Genomic DNA, 22,551 nt, shown 5'->3' with positions numbered 1-22,551 from the left:
CTAAAATAAGAAGTTTCAACTCAATTGAAATGCAAAGACAAAATACTGCATTCCTTTCCCAGCTGAGCTTTTATTTAATGTGCCAGATTAAGAAGCTTGCTCTACTTTACTGGATCAGAGTCAACACAGTTTGTCCAAGAAACTCAGAGATAAGGGGAAAACAGGTCTTAATCAGGCAAAATTCTCAATAAAACAAATGGGCGTTTCGCCCGAGTGCGTTCTGCAGAATTTATCACGGTATTTTGGCTTCATCTAAGTCTGCAAAAGTGGACTGCTTGTTTCATGACTATATTTTGGGACAGCTACCCCAACCCAGAAGAGAGTAAATGCAAACTTCTCCCTTTCTGATGTTTGTCTTTATCAAGCTTTAATCAGCTAGGAATCCCCTAAAGACAGTTCACAGAGCAAGTTGGAACAGCATAATCTGAAGTTCCAGTGGGTTTGGATTAAGTAGAATGCATCTCACAGTTGTGTTACACTCCCTCGAAATACCACAGATCCATGGGCTAATAATGTGGCTTTTTGTACCTTGTGCTTAGAAAATAATGACATATATTTTATTACTGTACAAGTTCCTGTTAAGGGCACAGACGATCCTAACAACTCAGAAGTACTTTACTCCTTAAAACAGTGGATGTAGTCTGATATGCATATTCAACTGTTTTCAACAGTATAGTCCTCAATTTTTTTTCTAGAAATTTCACGCTTTCCTGCTGTTCTTAAGATGTCAAAGTATCACAAATATTAAAAACCGAAACTCAATTTACGTAGCTTGGAAATTGTATTCTGGAAAATTGTATTATTGGAAATTGTATGCTATCTATGTGCATAAGTAGCTCAAAAAGCCAGCCATGCCAGAAAGTGTCCATGTAGTACCCGAAATTATTTCAATGTGCTTAAAACTGCTCACTGCAGGTCATCCTGCGAACAAACTAAGCCAAGAAGTCAGAGCTACATATTAGGTACACAGCTACCCTTGTAAAAGCATCCGATAGGCAACTTGATGGTTAAACTCCTAATTGTGGAGAGGGACTGAGCCCCAGTCTCCCTAATTCTTGCTATTTAAAAAGTGAATTAATGCTTCATATTAAAACCCAGAAGTTACTCAAGAAGCCGCAAGAGAAGGATGGGTGCCGCAGGAAAGAAAAAAAAAAAGAGTCTTAGAGATCGCTGAGTCTCCTGCAGACTGTACTTTGTGGGAGGAAGAAAGAGGGATTATTGCACAGACATGAGGAGACAGATTCCAATCTTGATTACAAGCAAAAACATCAGTGAAATAGCTGTGATTTCACAAATATAAAATTAATGGATGTGAAATCAGAATTGGGCTCAGATAGCTCTTACACAGAGATTACTACATGCAGCTCTAACCTCAACAAAAAAAAAATCCTTAACTTGGGAGTAAATGGTATTAGCATTTTCTTGGCCTTTTTCCATGGCTATAAAATGGCATTAATGTAAATGTGACTCAGACTTGGGATCCCTGGTCACTGTCGCAGCCAAGAGCCTAAGTATATGAAATCTCCTTGGCTCTGCTAAAACACTAGTGCTAAATTCTGGGAAATGATAACACTGATTCATCTCAAAATAGTCTATATATAACAGCAGGACTAGGCACACATAAAATTATGCACTATCTTGCCTCAAGGTTAGAAACATATTCCTAGTAGAAGGAAAAATGTTATTTTCATTCCCTGCAATCATGTGATAAATAGCTGTAGGGCAGATTCAGCAAGATCTCGAAGGTTGTGATTTTACAATATAATGAATGTATGTCTAGTTTTTTGCCACCTGAAAAAGCAGCAAAACAAAGCAGGACTTGTCAGTATTTTGCTTATGGCAGAAATCAGACAATGTCCAGAACTCTTTATGAGACATGCTGCTACCTTCTTAACTAGTTTGATGATAACATTGACTCCAATACTTCAACAGCTCGGCTTTCCAGCATATGGCATAATTGGAAGCAGCAGCCAGCAGGTATCACATGTGAATGGGAAATGTCTCCCACAGAGTACCTGCTGACTGTGAACCAAATACGTGGTCTTGTAGGTAGGTTTGTGGGGGTAAAAAAGAAGATGAAAAAAGAAGTATACTGAAAAGGAGAGGATCCTTAGTTGGGTGGAGCATCTGTAGAGGATATGAAGTGAGTAAATTACCTAGAAAGTATAGAAACAGAAAGTAAAAAAAAAAAAAGGAATAACTGAGTTTAGATCAAAAATTAAGACATGAGACAAGAGTAAACGAACATTTTAAGAGGTATAAAACAACTGTTTATTCAGACTGCTTACCTAAAATAAACAGTAAATCTTAAAAGGTGTTTTTTTAAAGGAATGGTAAACCTTTGGTTGACAGCAATTCAAACCTACGGACTATTTCAGGAAACACTTTAACAAAGGTGGGAGACATACACTGAGAAGTGCATTCTTAGGAGCAGGCAGACTCAAACTACAGATCAAAAAAATTGGAGAAGGCAACTCATTCTAAGGACTGCGCATCTCGCTTGCAAAGGACTGGCATTTGTTCCTATTCTGCTCATTTATTGTCAAGATGGAGTAGACCATGGATGAAATGGTTTATTCCGATCATGCTTCCTATAAAATACTGTGTTTTACTGAAGTAGAAATTGAATACAGGCACATCTATACCATCACCATCATGACTTAATGGCCTGTGTTAAATTAATGTTTGATTTTGATGCTTCACATTACTCGGCTTTGGGGGGATGACTGAGTTATAACCATTGTATCCAGCTGCAATCATTGATGCAATCGTGCATGGTTGGCAAAACGGTAGCACCAACATTGAGGAAGGTGTGAAAATGCATTGGAATTATACCAGATGATGATGCAAGCCTGGCAGGAACTTCTAAGGGCACTGCTGCTATATAATCAGGGATAAATGTGGAAGTCCAATAAGGACCTTACTTCAGTCACAGGACCAAATTGCACAGTTTTGCCAGACAGCAGGGCAGAGATTCACTTTGCATCACTTCAGAAGTGCAAAAGGACCTAGAAAAAGTACACGTGTAAGCCCTATCCTCAAAGGCACCTTTACATTGCAAGACAGTGTAACGTGATTTTACACTGAAGTAGGTAATGCAGTATAAAATCCTGCTAATGATAAGGTATTGTAGTTTCACCTGTACATAGCCAGCTGAGATCAACCCCAGGTGTATTGTTCGGGGCTGACCTCAACCAGCTACCTCAAGGTATGAAATACCTGCTTCTTGTCTCCACAAGGATTTTACATTTAGACAGGTACCTCACAACAGAAATCTCGATGTAAAACACACCTTTTTTTTTTTTCCAGCGAAGATAAAGCCTTAACAAAAATGAAAAAAAGGCACATCATGTTTACAGAGTAATGAGTGTACAGCACAGTCCAAATGTAAATGAGATCAAGTCTATCTCAGTCAATTGAGTTGTGCAGAACAAGACAAAACCTAAGTTTCTCCCTTTGTATTTTAAAAGGTTTCTAAGAGCAGCAAAATTTACAGAAGAAAATGTCAAACAAATTGGCTTCACAGATATAAAAAGCCATATGAATTTTCTGTGTTTACAAGATCGCGTCTCCTGGTGCAAGAGTTAATGCACTTTGTGAAAGTTATTATGCCGTGGCTTATAAGCTTCAGCTCGATGTGGTGGCAGTTCAAATTTCATGACAGAATGCTAACTTATCTTTGCTATTGAAAAAACTAATGAGGTGGTAAATAGTTGCAGAGCGATGTTACACGCGGTGATATGCAGGTTTTGCGGGTTTCTCATTATCTGTGTAACTGTATACACGTAAAAGTAATGAAAACCCAAAACAGGCAGCGAAAGCTTATGGCCTTAAAACTGGAATAGAGAATTGTGCTAGCGTTTTCTACCGGAAATATGATAAATTTAAGCAATGTCAAAAAAAGCCCCTCGATATTTCAGCTAGGGTTTTCTGCTAGGTCTAAGGTCTCCCAGGCAGCGCTTAGGTGAAGATCACAATCAAGCTAACATAGCCAATTTATTCTCATGCTGGTTTTATTCTAGTCGAGGCAATGGCATAATGTTAAGCAGTCTTAAGGCTCCTCTTTGTTATACGTGTTGCCTATGGCTTTTAATTGAAGGTGCTATCACAGCATCCCTATCAGACTCCAAATGTCATGAGCAGTAGCGAGCAGCAGCAGCACATAGTGCAGAGGGCTCTCCTGACCCCCAGCTATCTTTACTAAGGACAGCAGGAAGTAAGATATAACACTCTTCAGTAGCTGGAGGCTTCCCAAAATGAACTTCCAGAATACTGAACACAAGCTAGGCTTGTATTTAGCGCTAGGACAGGAAAATGTTAAAAAAAACCAAGCGTGAGATGATGAATGCAGAATGTTTTTTAATGTGGTCGCCACTGATCCAAAGAATGAAAGTTCTGAAACTGGGTATTACTTCTGTGACATGTTTATGACAGATAAAAATCATAAATGGCAACAAGAAGTACTTTGTCTGGAGCTGATCTGCACCATCTATAAAGCGTCTTAGTAGGCATTGCATGAAACCGCTCTGCTGAAAAGTGCTCAGCATGCTGCTTTAAACAAGCAGACTCGAGGATCACTGACATTCTGTGCATCACAGCAGCGCTGCCAGCTTTCTTATTAAAAGACTAAGTTTTCCTACAAGTCCAGGCATCCACACTGGGCTTTTAACCATTTTGAAATGTAAAGAGACATAAATGTTTTCCTCTCTCATCCCAATCTCTCTTTCAAATTGCTGAATTCAAGAAGCGCTATCCAGTTACTGAGTTGCAATCTCCAGTGTTCTGTTTTGTGATTTCCATTTTTTGCTGTTGTTTTCAGAATCAATTTTGCATCATAAGTCTCAGCGAGATAGCACACCTCTTACAAATTGTGAATGCATTATGCCAGCTGTGAGAAAAGTATGAGCAATCTTATTAAAAAAAAAAAAAAAGGCGAGCAAGAAAAACACATATTCAAGAATTATTTTGTCTGCTTGTTTTAACTATGACAGATACTGGATGGCTACAAAAATAACTGGTGAAATCCAGCAGGCTAGCTGGTACTACAGGATTGCACAGTACTCCAGCAAGCGTAGGTGAAGACAGATACAGAGGATTTTGGCTGTGTGTGTCTGTAATACAGATGTTCAGCTGCTCCGAAGGAAAATGATTCATACAAGTCATTATACCATACAAAACTAATTTCACTCCTCCGCAATGCACATCTAGTATGCCTATATAATATCAATTACAAGTGAATCAGATTTGGTCAGTATTAAAACGCAGGTGCATACGACTGCAAGACCAGACGTCTCTGCTCATCCTATACCTGCTTTTAGTACTTAGAAGTCCGCTAAATTAAACATGCTTCAGATTTTGACATGCAGTTTAGGGCCAGATACATCTACTCCCTCGGTTCTGATTATAAGCAGAAGGAGCCACCCCAGCCAGCAGCTCTGCAAATCCATGGTTATGAAGTTAGGCCCTAGTTTCTCCTCTGCCAAACCTTCGCCTCCTTTTTGCAATCCAAATTTAGCATGCCACTGAGCTACCGAGGGAAAAGGTGTGTTACATGTCGCAAGAATGGATTTTCTTCTTAGATTTGGATTAATAACAATAAATCATTCTAATTCAATTCTTCTAAATACACCGGAACAAGTCAATCTATCTAGTTCAGAAAGCGTTCTACTTCCCATACTACGCTTCTATCCAAATGCTTTAAATCTTTGAATCTTAATGAAGCCAGCTGGTTCATTAAACTTTACCTACAGCAACGTGTGGTTACAAGTTGGATACGTACAACAGATCGTACACAAAATATGCCACTTCTCTACTGTGATAGTATTTATTTGAGGGGAAATCTCAGATTTCTAATATGTTCATACATAGAGTTTACCAAAATAACTGTATTCAGTGAATGAAAGAGGAGATTAAAAAGAGAACTAGGAAAGGACAGTGACAATATCTCATAAAAGAAAGAGATGTATTTAAGCATCAGTCAAATTACACTATTTCTCGTATCATTTGTAGTGGAAGCTTGAAGACTAAAATATTCCACAAACCATTAGTTTCTTGGTACTCTGTGACGGATTAGAATATTTCTTAATCAACTGCTAAAGCACAGAAAAAGGCCAAAGCCTAGATTTGAACAAAGCTGAGCAATAGTGAAATACAGGGATGTTCAGCAGGGATGCTATCAATAGATACATCACAGAACCACAAAAGTGCATCAATTTCTTAAACACTCTTGAAAAGTACCTGCCATTTTGACAACTTCTTAGTCCAGAGTGTGAAAAATCACATTAAGAAACAGAAGTTCTGATTTGTAATCAGGGAAGCAGATTAAAAACCCAAATTATTATGAGATTCAAATTAATTGCTGAAAGTTCTGGACTACCCCTCTGCCTGGAGGCACTTTGAAAGCCTACACAACCCACCCAGAAGCGGTCCTGTGCTACCAGTTAAATATTATGGACTGTATGAGGTTCATTGCAAAGTATTCATTCTATAGCAAAAACGAAGAAAAACTAAAGTAAATGTATTTAAATCTCATTCATACAATGTATTTTAGAGAGACTGATAGTCACACAATTCATAGCAATAGTTTGAAACCTACAGTTTCATTGTCCACCTGGACTGTACCAGTACTCTCAAAAGCATGGCCATCAGAAGTCAAGACAAACAGGATCGGGGTGAACCAAGGGTGGCTTCCCTTTGATATATCCATTTTTCTCATCTTTTTGCACAGTACCGACAAGCAGTGCCATTTTTTTCAGTCATTGCAGTTTGAGGAAGAAAAAAGGGGTTGTAAAACAAAAAAAAATAAAAAAAAATTGCCAATCATAGTAGCGGATAACCTATCTTGTCTCATTTTGTATTTCTGCTGATTGACAACCTGGTGCTCTCGCAGCATACAAAGGCGAAAAAAATCAGGCGTTCATTTCAAACTGAAATGTTTGACAGATGTAACAGCTTTCTGAAATGAAACTGATGAAATCTCAAATAGGAAAGTCCATCTCCTGTACAGGAGAGAGATTAAATTTCAACAGGAAAGTTTTACTGTCCTTAGACAGATGCAGATTTTGTTTATTTTTTTGTTTACCTGGCAGATGCTAAAAATACGGGAGATGGTTAGGGCTTTGCTGTTGGTGCCTAGTCTACCTCCTGCTGCTCTGGATGCTGCAGACTTCAGTGCGATCCGTGTTTCAGGGTGCTGTTGTCACAAACTGAAGGCAATTTCAAATTCTCTTGCTGGTAACACTAGCACTTCACTGATATTTTGACCTGTATTTTTGAAATGGTGGAAGTGAAACAATCTGACAAGTGACTGAAAATTCATACTGCTCTAGACACATACCTAAACCACAGAGGTAAAAGAAGCATTTTTACACTATAATGCAAATGGCCAGATATGACCGAGGGTAGAGATCTGAAGTTTACAGCTTCCCTTTTCTCTACTCACATCCACAGAATGAGGCATCAAGGAACATACAGCGCTGAGGAAAACCAGAAATACTCAGAACAGCACCAAAACAAAATAACTGGTGTTTCATTGCACCGTCTTCCTAAAATAGACAGCGGTATGAATAGCCAGATAAAAATTCAATAAAAAGTCAGTAAGAGTCTTTCTGTTGATATGGGAGCCTTTGAATTTGAGCCATAATCTAAACTAGACTTTCCCAAAGGCAACTGTGCACATTATACATTTTTGTGTGCATATACGCTATTCAAATAATACCTTTACTTAAAGAGATAAATACCCTTAAAGTCCTTCTCTCAACTTCAGTGAAAAAACTGGACTGGATCATGCTCCTCACTGGTAAAGTGAAGAGTATGGATCACACTGGATCGTACTCTACGCTAGTGTGGGATGCATCTTGCCCAACTGTATCCATCTGCTTCAGCAACCAGTTTAAACCAGCATGTTTTCTCTAGGGTGGAGTAAACCATGAACCAGTGAAGCAGATTAGATTTGACGTACAATTAGACAAGATGAATCCTACCATAATGTCGACAGAAGCAAAATCAGGTACTGTGCGCAGAGGCACTACCAGCTAAGAATACTGTGGAAAATTATGCAAATTATACTTTTTGTGAACATCATTTACAGAAATTAGGCTCGATCCACAATCAGAAGGTGGGCACCTGAAGCAACCATAACGTTCAAATATGTTCATTACAAGACGCAAGGAGAGGGACGGGCGTAACAACAGTATTCCCAAAAACTACCCCACTGAATGGAAAGTTACTAAAACCAGAGGTTAAATATCACTCCCCTTCAGGCTCTGCATCTTGTTCTGCACAGGAATGGGAAAGAAATGTTCTCTTAAATGAAAATTCACGAGTCTGCACTCTTTTCTGGAGTCCTGGGCCCCTTCATGTAAAATCAAACTTCTGTTAAAACTTTCTGGTAGGAGAACTGGCAGGAGAAGTTCTGTATAAAAAATACTGGTAGGAGAAGATAGAGACACACAAACCTCAGTGGTGAAAGTATTCCACCATGAAGTTCAGTAGCAAATCCTTTATTTCTTTTAAGGAATCGGAGTGAACACTCCCTATAATAACCTGATATATAGGTCGTATATAGAAACATACGTATCCTACAGACGCCTTTACATCAGAAACACAATTGCCTCCATATCCTTATGTGTTCTGAAGGAGCAGAGATTATGAGACAGAAATTTGCATCTATCAGGTTTAGCCATTTAAGAGATACTACTGCTAGCTACCGATCAACAAGAGGCTGTAAGAATGGCAAATACCATTCACAACTGAAACAAGGTCTTCCTCTTACTTTTTTTGGTGTTTTGAAGGCTGTATGACCATATAAGGCATAAGCTAAAGTAGCTTCTTTGATCGAAAATATTGCACAGGCAGATATTTAACAATTTTTAACAATTAAGAAAACCAACCACAGAATTTTCTTACTAGTAACACATGAAAGCCCAGGACATACTAAGAATATCCTGCAAAATTGCAAATAAAAGTAGTTGTATCTAACACTTCATTTGGCTGCAAGGAATGAAGGAGAATGGATGAATATTAGTTTGAGGCTACTAAGTGGTTTACAAATCAATATCAATAGCTATTCTCTTTTAGCTATCAGCCAGTGAGAATATCCGATTTAATTTTTTGAAGTCAGGAGAGGCTGCTATTTTAAAATGCTACCTAGACCTTGTTCCTGCGAACCTGGAGGAGGAAACAAAGGAAGGAAGAAAAATCTGACAGCTGATCCTCCACATTTTATCAAATTCAGCTCAAAATAAAATGATTTTTAATTCACTTGACTCACGATTAATTTTACATATTTTTTAGATTTTGGAAATATTATCTCAACATCATCCTATTGCTTTTATAAAGAAGTTAACATCAGGAAGAGCTGAAGATGGCATAAATCAGCAGATTTACCCCAGTTTGGATTTAGCTTCAAATGTTGAACTGTTACTCTAAGAAAGGGCGCTTTATATTATTCTTGTACTAGCAAGAAGTGTGCGTATTCTGGAAGAACTTGTAAGTAATAATATTTGTGCACAAAAAAAATTTTGTGGCATTTCACAAAAGAAATGGCGAAACTACAACATCAGCTCATAGGAAACTACAGACACTACACACCAACAAATCCTGACAAATGCTGAATTACTCAATTTTCCCTCTGTGCAACAGAAGATGCAGGACAACCCGTGCCAAGACATTAAAACAAATCTCCCCCGCAACTCACTAGCTGCAAAAGAAACAAGAAGAAGAAACAAAGAATGGGTAACTCTTGAAACTGGTACAATTTGGACACCTCAGTATGACTACAAATTAGATTTTTAACCACCTTTCTCTGTAGTATCACACAAAATTCATGGTACTCACAAAAAATGAAACTAAATAGAGAAGGCAGGACAAATCTTTCCAAGATTTGAAAGTCCATATTTTTTTTAGTAAGATCAACGTGAATTTAATATCAAAATTATAGTGGCCCAAATGCTTCCCTGAATCCTTAGGTCCTAGGAATAATCTACACATGGGTTTGTATGGCTACAACAATGTTGCTATACAAACCAGTTTCATTTATTTATTCATTAGAAGTTTTCATTATCGCATGACCAATGTAATAGTGCAGTAACACCAATTTAAGGTTTTCTTCTGTTCGTAATGGCTATTTCTGCTCCCAGAGTTTATAGCTCACTAGAACGCAATCCATTACAACAAAATTACTGCAACTGTATTTGGAGGAACTTTTTTGAATGATATTTTAATGATAAAGGAACAGTTAAGATGATTCACATTTTGTGGCTTGACAAGCACTTCAAATCCCGGTTAGGTAAGATGCTAAAGCCCCTTATGTTGCAAATGTCTTGCTTTTAGGCAAGCATTTAGACACCAATGGAAAAGAACAAAAGATGCCCCCTCCCTCCACACTTCAGTAAAATATGATAGCAGCCATTCATTTCTTATCTACAGCCTGGGAAATCTTTTTCCAGCCAATGGAATGTTATCTCATGTAAACCAGAAATGAACTGATTAAATGCCCACATCAGTCTATTGGGACAAATCGTTTTACATACATTCCACCATAGGCTGGGAAGTCAAAGCAGTCATAAAAGAAGAAAAGTAATATATGGTTTTGTGTGTGTTTGTTTTTCCTTCAGTGAAGACGTGAACATTATAGAATTTATGTGAGACAGCTGTACTTGAGTAGCAACTGAGGAAACTTCTGAGTATAGATTTTATAGACCACCGTGACATTTTGTGGGAGAAGTGAAACCAAAAATTCAGGTATCACCTGTAATTCCTGCTAGATCTTTCAGAACATGGTATGTCAATTTTGTCAGCTATATTCTGTATGTTCGGTGCAATTAAATGCTACAGTAAGAAGATACAGCATCTCCTGATATAAATGAAACTTGAACTCAGCTATTCTTGAACTGAATTTTCCTAGATGAGGATCGGTCCATTAGTTATAATGTATCTGCCCTTGTACTAAATACGTTTAGATGAGCAGTTCTGTTGCAAAAAAGAAGAATCCTAGAACTGATGAAGCAACCTACCTTAGGACTTGAAACCTGCACTTCAGACAGGTAGACTGTGCCCGTAAAGAGTTGCTGAATGTAAATGGGTCACAGTTTTCATATCTTTAACATCTGTTGTTTATACCCAAGAAAGCACATCAGGGGCAAGAAAATTAATTCCCCAATTGCTGTCAACCGAGTTAGGGAACAGCAATAAACAGCTTACTGTAAGCCTCTAGCTACAATAAAATTGCTGTCAATAAAGGGTGGCTGATATGGTTTTGCTGTGCTAGAAGAATAGATTCTTTGGAAGTGAAAATCTGAAATGGAAACTAAAAAGATCCTCCCTTGTTCCTGCACACAAAAGAACATTATCACAAAATTCCAATAGCATTAAACTCTCAAGATTCAGTTCTCGCTCCTGTGTGTGGCACAAATTTATTAGCATTTGTGAAACTTTGGCTTTGCACATTCAGGACAGATGAGACCCCAGTGATTCTGATCCAAATCTTTTGCATGGGAAACATGTAAAGAAAAATGAAGCTTGCTAAGCTTTTACTGTCTGTATCTGTACACACAAAATGTTCCCTGCTCAAGTTTAGCACTTCTACTGTCACTGTTGAAAATGGTATTATAGCTTAGGGTTATGTTCAGATTTCCATTATAACCCCCAGTTTTCACATGCTCTTAACCTTCTGAAAAATTCTTCTTTTCAGCTGAAATTTTCCATGCTTGGTCTCAGCTCAAAGATGAATTTCTTTAGACAGTTGAGCAAAATCTGTTAACCTATTTTTCAGTTATACAAGGATAGAAAAAATACACTGTACATTTTCACCATTTCTAACATTTTAGTATACATAAAGATATATAAATATACCAATCTAGAAAACAATTGAATTTTACATGCAGACATTTTTCCAGGTGACCAGTCCTCACCCAAGACTAATATCCATGCTAACACATAAAACAAATTAAGCATAAAAAAGAAACAATGGAATAGTACTTTTTTTATACTAAGTGGTAAAACAAGGCCACTAAAAATAATACCGCGCACAGAATTATGGAATGCTATGGTTACAGAATTTTAATATTTGCAAGTGACATAGACACTGCACTGCTGTTCCAGTGCAGATTTCCATTAACTTAGCACCTTGAAATTGCCACTCTCAGCATAACAAATTAAGAGTCATTAATGTTTTCAGCTTTTCTTTTCTCTTACATAAACCCTAAAGTTACAAATTTAAACACTCCAGAGTAAGATAACATCGACTACATTTGCCACAGAAAGCTTAAGTGATGTGCGTTGATCAGCTGGAGCCTGGCTACTTGCTCCTTGATCAGGCAAGAAGTCCATTGACTGAAAAAGGAGTAAAGCAAGCTCCATAGACCTTATGTTATTGACTACATGATTAAAAATATACCTTGGTATGGAATGCATTTAATGTGTCAGTCAAGCCTCAAATCCTTAATTTCTCCCATCAGAGCACAGAAATAAAATGACAGTGTTAACATCTATTTAGCTTTCCTGAATCTACTAGAACTGTGCACATTTCCAAAATTTATAAATTACCATCTTGATTCAGAAAAGAGCTTAGAGTGTGCTTACGGCTGTCTTTCTTGAAGACAACATCTGAAGTCATTTGGATTTTAAGGATCTGCTTCAGTCCCACCACTTTAAATGAAAAGTTAAGCACATGCCTAAATGCTATTTGATTAGGAATTAAGACAGAAGGTTTTGCTCATAACCCATAATGATACATATTTTTAAACCTGTGTTATTTGTCACTGCTGTACTTCAAAACTGATTAAATGAAGCTGTTATAATTGAAAACTGGGATAACCACAGTAAATTGGCCCTAATTTCTTTTATTATTCAATCTATTGTTAATCTAATGACACCGAGTAGGAGTTTTTTGTCTGTTTATTTGCTTTTTATAAGAGGTCTTTCACATAGAAGAATACAACATGTCGTCTTCGACTGTATTTCTATGTAGCTGTTTGGTGTAGTGACTTACTAATTTGAAGTGCATTTTAAAGTTCAATCAAATACTGAAAAGAACACTGATTGAGAAGCCTGCATAGATTTCAGTATTCTTTATGAGTCATAACACTGATTTTGGAAGCTTAGCTATATAAGCTGGTGGTGTGCAACATCCTTTCCATACTCCTAATTATGTGAATTAGCATTTAGAACAATCCCAAGTTCAAGTATTCAAAAATGCTCTTTTCAGAGCATCCACCAGGTTTACTGCAAGATAGGCACTTGAAGAAGGCTTTGGTTTTTATACTGGGTACTTATGAAACATCAGCCTGTGCAATTCAAAGTGACACGTGAAGACTTAATCACAGAATTTCCACTAAATTTATTGACAATTGCACAGAAATTACCCAGCAAAAAAATACTAAGAAATTTGTACTGAACAATCTATTCTTGAATTCTAAAAGCTTTCTGTCTTAGGACCCAGTTCTAACAGATTTCCAGGGCCAAGCTCCCATTAAAAGTAACGGGATTTTGCTTGAGTGAAGTCCAAGTGTGGACTTAGGTCTCAGCTCTCTATTAATATTAATGTATCTGCAAGATACATTGCATGTGTATTTACCTTGGACTGAAAGAAACTGTAACCAAAAATGGAGGATGCTAGTATTTCTTAGATATATATTAATCCTATATTTCTTCTTTCCCTATCTTAGCATCCTCCACAACAATTCTCACACCCTTTGCAAACCCCATAAAGAAAACTTGGGGAATATATAGGTAACTTAATGCAACTTCTACCATTAGATAAATTAATTATGTTAATCCTCAAGAAAACAGTACAGTGGCAGAGAACAAAGTATATCTTCCTAAAGGAATTTTTTAAAATGTTTTCAGATACTGTGGCACTAGCACACACTACTATTCAGTGAGATTTTCAAGTCTGAATGCTTTGCTTAAAGGCCACACTGTATCACACGTCTAAAAAAAGTGTATTTAACTCCTGTGCCAATGAATATTAGCTAAATGCATGCTAATTTCAAGAATTACAGACAGAATAACAGGAAGGCTGCTACTGATTATTACCATTGCTGGCTATACTCCTCCAGCCAAAAGCGACAAGGGGACATAAAAAGGTTATGTCCTGTAACATTCATCATTGTGCAAAAAAAAAAAAAAAAAAGACAATATCTCCTTCCCCACAGAATAAAAATGCACAAACTCAGTTTAGATAACTGTCTACCTAAGGAAGAGTTGTATTTTCAGTTACATGTAATATTACAGCTTTTGCAGGAGGCAATCCAAATCATATGATATGAGTATCTGCTGACTTCAAAAAGGATTCGGTAAGACTTCAGTGGAATTTGAATCAGGTCCATATAGAGGTATATGACTGGTATTATTATAAAACTGAAACGCGTGTATTTAATGTAATGAACACAGGTAACTGAAAATACTGCCAGTAGATTTGTTTGGGAGTGGGGGTTCTTCCCCCCTATATTCAGTTTCACTGTGCAGAGCTTATACATTCTGTCAGGTAAATCATTTTGGGGGTCTTAACTGCCTCTAGACACTGTGGGTGATTAAGTCTGAGTTTCCTAATACCGTTTGGAAAGCTAATTTAAGCTAAATTAACAACACCTCAGTACAGAAAAGGCATGTGTGGGTTGGGGGTGTTACATTTTGTAACTAAAACTGGGGAGAAAACTTCAGCTGAGTAACCACAGATTAGTCAGAGCTCTTCCATAATTTTTGAGGGGGTTTCTTAAAATTGTTCCCTTTTTTAACTTACGCTGACAGTATGTATATGGTGCTGTGCAACAGCCTAAAGACAGCTCCGGGAGTATACCCTTCTTTAAAGTCCTTAGAAAGGTTAAGGTTTTGTGAGAACCTTCTGTGATGTTTTCAGTGTCTCATTGTACGTACGAGTTGTTTTAGAGCAGTTACTTTAGCAGAACTGCCTCAAAAGTGCTTGTTTTATTCTTAGCATCTTGTTAGTGTGACACCTTACAGACACCCGAAGTCAAGACACTGTTCTGGGAACATCACATTCATCTCAGATAAGGCTAATGCAACAGCAAGAGGATGACTTTATCCTAAACTTGGCTACTGTCAAAATCTTTTTGCAAAGACAAGGCTAAATGTGTCTCACTTGATTCTCTAAGATTCATATCCCTAATAAATTCAGACAAATCACCATAACTTGGAGGGTACAGCGCCAGCAGGAACGACGAGCGCGACTCCTCAACGCCGACAAAGCCGGTGCCGCCAATAGCGAAGCACTGAAGGAAACACGCAGACCTAACTACTGACCACTCCGGTGCAACTATCATTAAATAAAAGGTTCTTTGGCTGTAATACCAGCTTGATCCTTCCCTCCCTCCACCCCCCTGCCCTCCCTCCCCTTCCCCTAGCTACTGCAGGGCTGGCAGCGAGCCAGCGTAAGCGACGTGGTGCCTTAGTGCCATCTACAGGCCACCCCCGACGCGCTCGTCTGGTGGCCCAAGACGGAGCACCAATGAAACAAATTAGACAGCGCCGCGTTTAAATCTTTATTAGCAAGGAATTATTAGACCTAAGAAAAACTAATGCTGGATTTGGTTGAAATATGAGTTTCTCAGCCTCCTAATCCCTCTTCGTATGGCGTACTTCACCGTTTAAAATGAGTTATGACGGATCGCGTATGCATTACTAAGATGAGAAAATATTTACAATGGGCTGACTTTTTTTTTTTCCCCTGCATAATTCAGATGTATTCAGAGAACGCATTCCTTTCAAAAGTATGCTTTGGCCGTTTTTTAAAATACGCAACAAACTGCTTATGCAATACCAACTTTCAGCTATTACGACAAAAACATTTTGAACTCAAAAACAGAGGAAGACTTCCGTATGGCTTAGTTATACCCTACCAACAAACCACGTGCTTCACAGATAAAGTAGCTTGGAAATTTGGCTGTCTTCGTTAGGGAAAAAAATTAACCCCTTTCATAACACTAACTTAGCAAGGTTCCAAACCAGCTTGAACTGTAGAAGAAACTCAAGCCAACTCACTTCGAAACTTGAAACTGAATGTACATATCCCTTCAGTCTTGAAACAGTCAAATTTTCTGACTGAAATTTGGCATATAAGGAAACAGTTTTTCTTCTTCAATAACTTTTACATTTGGACAGTCAAATACTGGGGAGAAAAAAAAAAGTCTTGTTTTTCAGTTTTGTTTCTGCACATGTATGTGCACATGCACAGATGCATAAAAGTCCTTTAACAATCAGTATTCTTCAAAACCCAAAGTATCAGAGGCATTTCGCAAAAGCATGGTTAAGCCCCAGGTAAATGATAAAGGGGTCAAGGTTTTTTTTGTTCGGTTTTGTTTGGTTTTTTTTGTTCCCCCCATAATATAACTAAATTAAATTAGACTGAAAGAAAAAAAACCCAGAACATAGTGGCACTTTTAATACTGGTTGATCGGGCACTTGTATGCAGTACTTATAGACCAGTAAAAGTGCTCGTTTACCTGTCTGGTGTGTAAGGGGCCCTTTGTCTTGAAGCCTCCTTGGGAACTGCACTCTGAGGCACTGAAGTGATCTGAACTAGTGGAAGAGCGTTTGGAAAGGGTGTCACAACCACCAACAAAGGTGTTGTCCAACGGGAGTTCCTGAATCACGTGGTGCTTTTTCACTGAAACTGGAGTGTCAGGTTTAAGATGAAAAGCAGACTGCGGAGAGGCAGATTTGTAATGCTTGGCAAGATCAGGACTGTTAGGCTTAAAGGTTGTTGGTGGTGCTGTGCCCCAGTCAAATCTTCCTATACTTTGCTCCTCCAGCTCCGCTGGAAGGCTTATTGTCCCGTTGATAGGTTCATGAACTGCATCATCAGGTTTGGACTCCTCAATGGTCACAAAGTTCAAAAGAGAGCTCTTCGGAGATTTCCTTTTCTTCCTTTTCTTTTTCTTGTTTTGCTTGTTCTCCTGATTGGGAGACATCCACTCAGCACCTTGCTTGCTCCGCTGGGCGGCTTTGAATCTGGATGCGTGTCGACAGCGAACAAGAACCGTGACAAATATCACCACTATGACAACCATGGCACCGGCCACAATAGCGATCATGATCGTGAGATAGTCCTCGTTTTGGTAGGGTTGGCTACTGTCCCCTATGTTCCGGTCCAAAGGTGTTTCCATAGTCCTGCGTATCAAGTCATAAATATAAGAGGCATTTCCAGCAGTATCATTTACATACAAAAATACAAGCACAAGAGTATGCAGGGATTTGGGATAACCCAAATCACTTATGTTGACAACTAAACGATGCAGCCCCACATCATTCGGGGTTGGTTTCTCTTCCAGAGTGATATTACCTGTCACTGGATCAATCCGAAACAAACCCTTGTTATTTCCACTTACAATGGTGTATTTAAGCTCAGCGTTCATTCCAGTGTCTATATCCACAGCAAACACTTCAGCTACCACCGATCCTGGAATTGCCGAGAGTGGCACTAGCTTAAAAGAAGTATTAGAAGGCGGGTAGATGACAACGGGGCTGTTATCATTAACATCCATGACGTTTATGGTTACTTTCGCTGTAGAAGAGCGAGGAGGTTGCCCTCCATCCACTGCCTTAACGTCAAAGGTGTAGGAGCTCTGCTGCTCCCGATCAAAAGAGACATTGGACTTTATAACTCCAGAGTACGGATCCAGCACAAAGTTTTCATTGTCATTGAGGATGGAAAGGGTCACCGCTTTGTTTTCCCCGGCATCCGCATCGGTCACCGTGATCACTCCCACCGTGCTATACTTTGGTAAGTTCTCCGATACGAAAAACTGGAAGTGATTATGAGTAAATTTGGGACTGTTGTCATTTTCGTCCAACACAGTAACAATTACAGCTGCTTGACTCTGCAAAGGAGGGGTGCCATTGTCTCGGGCTGTAACAGTGAAAATGAAACGTTCCTGCTCTTCTCTGTCAAAAACTCTGGAGGCTGTCAAAACTCCTGTCTTTCGATCCAGATCGAAAAAGGAGGCATTAGGGCCAAGCTGATAAACAATGTCTGCATTTTTCCCACTGTCTTCATCTGTGGCACTAATAGTTGTTAAGTATAGACCACGCCGGTTGTTTTCAGAAACTGACAGCTCAATTACAGGCTGGCTGAAAATCGGAGGGTTGTCATTTTCATCCTCCAGTTTAACTCTTACCAGGGCAGTCTGGTTCAAACTGGGCTTGCCCGAATCGGAAGCAACAATTTTAAAGCTGAATTCTTTGGTGCCCTCATAGTCCAACAAGGAAGAGGTCTCTAGCAAATACTGGTTGTCGTAAACCGCCTTCAAGTGGAAGGGGACCTCTCTCTCAATGAAACAGATCACTTTGCCATTCACATCAGTGTCCTTATCTGAAACCGTAATTAGGGCAATCTTTGTATTGATGGGATCTTTCTCAGATAAGTACACTGTGCCATTGATGGGACTTATTATGTACCTGAGGTCTATGTTAGGAGGGTTATCGTTTACATCAGTGACATTGATGGTAACAGTCGCCCGAGCTGGTGTAGAGCTACCATCACTAGCCAGCACTGTCACTTTGTGAATAGCAGTCTCTTCTCGATCTAAGGACCTCTGAACTGTAATCAGCCCTGTGGTGTTGTTTAAAGCAAAAAATCTTTTGGTTGCAGGGGCGACTTGGGCACCAAAAATATATCTGATTTCTGCATTGCTTCCTATATCTGCATCTGTAGCATGAAGCTGAATTACAGAAGTGCCTACAGGGGCATTCTCTGGTATATGAACCTCTACTTGACTCTCTTTAAACACTGGCCTGTTATCATTGACATCACTTACTGTGACTTGCAGGATGGCCGTGCTGGATTTCTGGGGGGTACCTCCATCCTCCACTTTGATTTTCATCACGTAGGTGTCCTTTTGCTCTCGGTCCAAGTTCTGCTGCACGATCAGCTGAGGCCATTTCTCTCCTTCTGGAGTTTCTACAATATCCAGTCCAAAGACACTCTGCCCGTTTAACAACTCGTAGTGCTGCACACCGTTGAAACCTGTGTCAGGATCTGTTGCTGATGGGATTGGAAAGCGACTGTTGATCAGAGTGTTTTCTGGGATGGAGATATTGATGACAGGGGATGGAAACATAGGTGCATTGTCATTAGTATCCTTTACAATGATTTTTATTTTGATCAGCCTAAAAAAGTCATTGGGGAGAATCACCACTTCAAGTTCAAAGAAACACTCATTTTCTTCTGCATAGGAAGCTCCAGCACAGAGTTTTTCTCTGTCTATTCTGTTAGATGTTGTAAAGATTTCCCCGGTGGTACTGGACACTTTGACCAGAGGGGCATCCCCTGCTTTAGACACCAGTCTGTAGACAAGGCTGGCACTGGTCCCCGTGGCAGCATTGATGTGAGAAATGTTCAGGTCCTTTGGTATGTTCCCTATGGGTACGTTTTCAGGCAGCTCCTCTCTAATAGTGTAAATAAGTTCTTGAGCTATAGCAGAATCCAGCCTTAAACAGGCAATCAAAGCGGCCAACAGGTAAAAATCCCTCAGGTCCATGATAATGTTTTTATTCTCTTTTCCCGGATTTTAGGACTTAAAGGTTTCCACAGAGGAATGATGCGCGATTTGCAAGAGGAGGCATGCATGGACTGCAGGATGCATTACATCTCATTTCTTACTTGGAGACAGCACTGTCAACACAACCACACAGAACAGCATTATTGGTTTTTTAGGCATGACAAATCCACAATCACCAACTACTACTTGTTTTTGCAATGCACACTTGCAGCGGTACGTTTCCCTACTGCTCCCTTTTACAAGCAATCCCTCCAGACAAATGCACCAATATCCCGTTGGCTGCATTTGCACAGAGGGAGAATGGAAATAACTACTTGCAGGATTAAGGCTAGCCACAGTTTCGACACGTACTTTCTGCATAATTTCTGGGCACACCGTGTAATCCGTAACGTGCATCCCCCCTCTACCCTCCTCCACCCAGTCATTTGGTGCAAGTGAAGAAAATCTTCCCGCACGACTTCTGGATTCTAACTGCTATGGCAGCTGCCAAATGCAATTCGTTGTTTGCTTCCATACATATTTCTTTTAGCTCTTGCAAACCAGATTTTTCTCTGCTCCTTGTGCCTTTCATCCCCCTCTACAGATATCGTACTGGGAAATAACCACCCGGACATGCTGCTGCAGCAGCAGTCGTCACTGGCTACTTCACATCCCTGTTAACTGATGAGACAATAACAGGACTTACAGTTTCTTACACTCTCAGCTCAGCGTTTCCTCTCCAGATGTTGGATACTTCTCCTTCTGGTTAATAACCCTAAACTTTATTTGTTTGTTTTTAAACACAGACTGAATCAGGAGGCTGGAAATTCCAAATGCAACTTAGGAGCAGCCAGCATGTTTACAGATGGGGGGGGGGGGGGGGGGGCAAGAATATATTTTCTGATGATGAGAGGAGGAAAAAAGGTGCAGCCTTTCCCCATTGACACTGACCTCCCTTCAGGATGTTATTAGCAGCTGCCACACATAAATACTGCAGACTAATAATACAGGTGGAGGGAAGGGAAAAAAAAAAAAAAAAAAAAGCGACAGACTTGTGTTTGCATGCTCTGCTAACCGCGAATGATCCGGGTGCAGGGCTGCCAGCACCTACAGTTTGGCAGAGCCGGGCAGCCCCTAAGCACTAATCTTATCTGCATTAAGCTACACGATAGCTGATGCCCGTGATTACTTCCAGCAGAGTGATGCAGGTAGGGATGCAGAGACAGCGAGTAGGTGAGCCTTTGCCACCAACATCAACTGAATCCGAAACGCTGATTCTTTCCCTCGATAAATATACTGCGTGTTGGCTTTTTCTCCCCCCCCCCTCCCCTTTAAATGAAATGCATCACAGTGTATGGGTAACTTTGCACTTACGTTGGTTGTCTACCTTTGACGATCTGCTGCAGCTAAGCAATGATCTGTTCCAGCAGATCCAGCACAATGCATCTGGTAAACCACCAATTTTGGAGAAATCAGCAGCAGCCAAACGCTTCCTCCTTGAGATATGTGTTGCTTCGGGGTGGCAAATTAGCAACTCCAGGGAACAAATTCACAGTCCTGTCGTTAGTCATCCTCTCCACGTTTCGTTTCTATTGAGCGGCGATCCTTCGGGTGTTTAATGTGCACGCAACACCACAAACAAACCGCGACCAAAAATCCGGTGCAGTTCTTTAGAGCGGGGGTATTTTCCACTCCGCACTGCACACCATTGCCATCCCTCTCCCAGGCAGAGCAGAGGCAGCTACATGAAGTCTGCAACTTCTTACTGGAAATGACAAGAGTTGGTCTGGCGGTGCTTTTCTCTCTCTCTCTCTCCCTCTTTCTCTCTGGGGTGATCAGTTGCCCACACGCGCGCGCGCACACACACACACACACACACCAAAAAAAAAAAAATTAAAAAAAAATTAAAAAAAAAAAATCCTAATAGGTTATTGCTTTAGTGATGGGAGGAAGCGACGGCGCTTTCCCTCCTCCCTCCCTCCCTCCCAGCCTCTCTCCCTCACACACGCTCTCTCCTTCCTTCTCTCTCTCTCTTCTCTCTGAACTGAAATTCTTGATATAACTCTCAATAAGCCCAGAGGGAGGGGGTGAGCGGCGCTAGGCCACCCCTCCCGCCGCACCGCATTGGCCGGCGCCGGCGGGGGCGGTGGATGGCGGAGCGCGGCCCTGGCATTGGCCGCCGGGCACGTCGCTCCGCGGGCCGGCGGGGCGGCGGGGGTGGCCGGGCCGCCGCGCAGGTTCCGCGACGCGCGGAAGGGTTGAGGCGGTCGCGCCGAGCGGCGCCGGGCGGCGGGGCAGGAAGGACGGGGAAGGGGGGCGGGGGGGGGGGGGAGAGTACGGCGGGCGGGCGGGCGCTCCGCGGTTGGGGGCGCAGCGCCGCGGAAGGATGCGGGGGGGGCGGAGGGAAGCGCAGCGGGCGGGCGCGGAGTGGGGCGGAAAGGTTCCTCGGGCTTGCGAGTAGCCCCGCAGTAATCTGGAAAAAATCGGTGTGAGTTTGGGTTGGTGATGGGGTTTTTTGTTGTTGGTTGTTTTTTTGGGTTTTGGGGTTTTTTTTTGTTGTTTTTTTTTTTTGGGGGGGGGAGGCGAGGAGGTGCTCAGATCACGCTGGGTCCCCTTTGCGCGGGGGAGCGGGAAGCGCGGCCGCCCGCGGTGCCGGTGCGGGTCGGTGGCGGAGCGCTGGTGGCCGCGCAGCCTCCGCGGCCTGCGCCGGAGGAAACGGCCGGCCCCGGCCCCGGCCCCGGCCCTCCTCCGCCCGGTTCGGCTTTATATTTAATAGATGCCTTTTCATCTATAATTCAGGCGGCGCTGGCTCCAGCCCTGTCTCGGCTCCCATTTACGCCTGCACACCTTTCTCCTTCCCCCTTCCCGGAGGGTCAGCCGAGATACTCGCCGAAGGAAGGGAGGGGAGCTGCGCTGCTGGTTTGGGTTTTGTCTGCTTAAAGATTGAGCTGGAAAACCTTCCTCTTCTGTGGTTTGATAAATAATAAAAGTGAGCGTTTCTCCTTCCCCGTAAATGACACAGGTAAATTATCGAGCTAGCCACAAAGAAGCG

General features: G+C 40.9%; 1 protein-coding gene across 6 annotated transcripts in view; it reads right to left on the bottom strand.

Moving 5' to 3' along the window:
• The window catches only part of PCDH9 (protocadherin 9), a 706,477-nt gene extending 684,927 nt beyond the window's left edge, over positions 1 to 21,550 (bottom strand). For 5 of the 6 annotated variants that reach the window (XM_074564461.1, XM_074564468.1, XM_074564478.1 and 2 more), the window contains exons 1-2: positions 20,874 to 21,549; positions 16,464 to 19,633 (exon numbers count right to left, since the gene is read on the bottom strand). In XM_074564461.1, coding sequence (XP_074420562.1) covers positions 16,464 to 19,499 — 3,036 coding nt within the window. In that variant the 5' untranslated portion in view covers positions 19,500 to 19,633; positions 20,874 to 21,549. Of the gene's footprint in view, positions 1 to 16,463; positions 19,634 to 20,873 lie in introns of all 6 variants that reach the window. The other variant, XM_074564486.1, reaches the window with a different exon arrangement.
• Positions 21,551 to 22,551: the final 1,001 nt, after the last annotated feature.

This window comes from Larus michahellis, chromosome 1, assembly GCF_964199755.1.
Source record: "Larus michahellis chromosome 1, bLarMic1.1, whole genome shotgun sequence".
Taxonomy (NCBI): domain Eukaryota; kingdom Metazoa; phylum Chordata; class Aves; order Charadriiformes; family Laridae; genus Larus; species Larus michahellis.
This window is presented reverse-complemented; position numbering and strand designations above follow the sequence as displayed.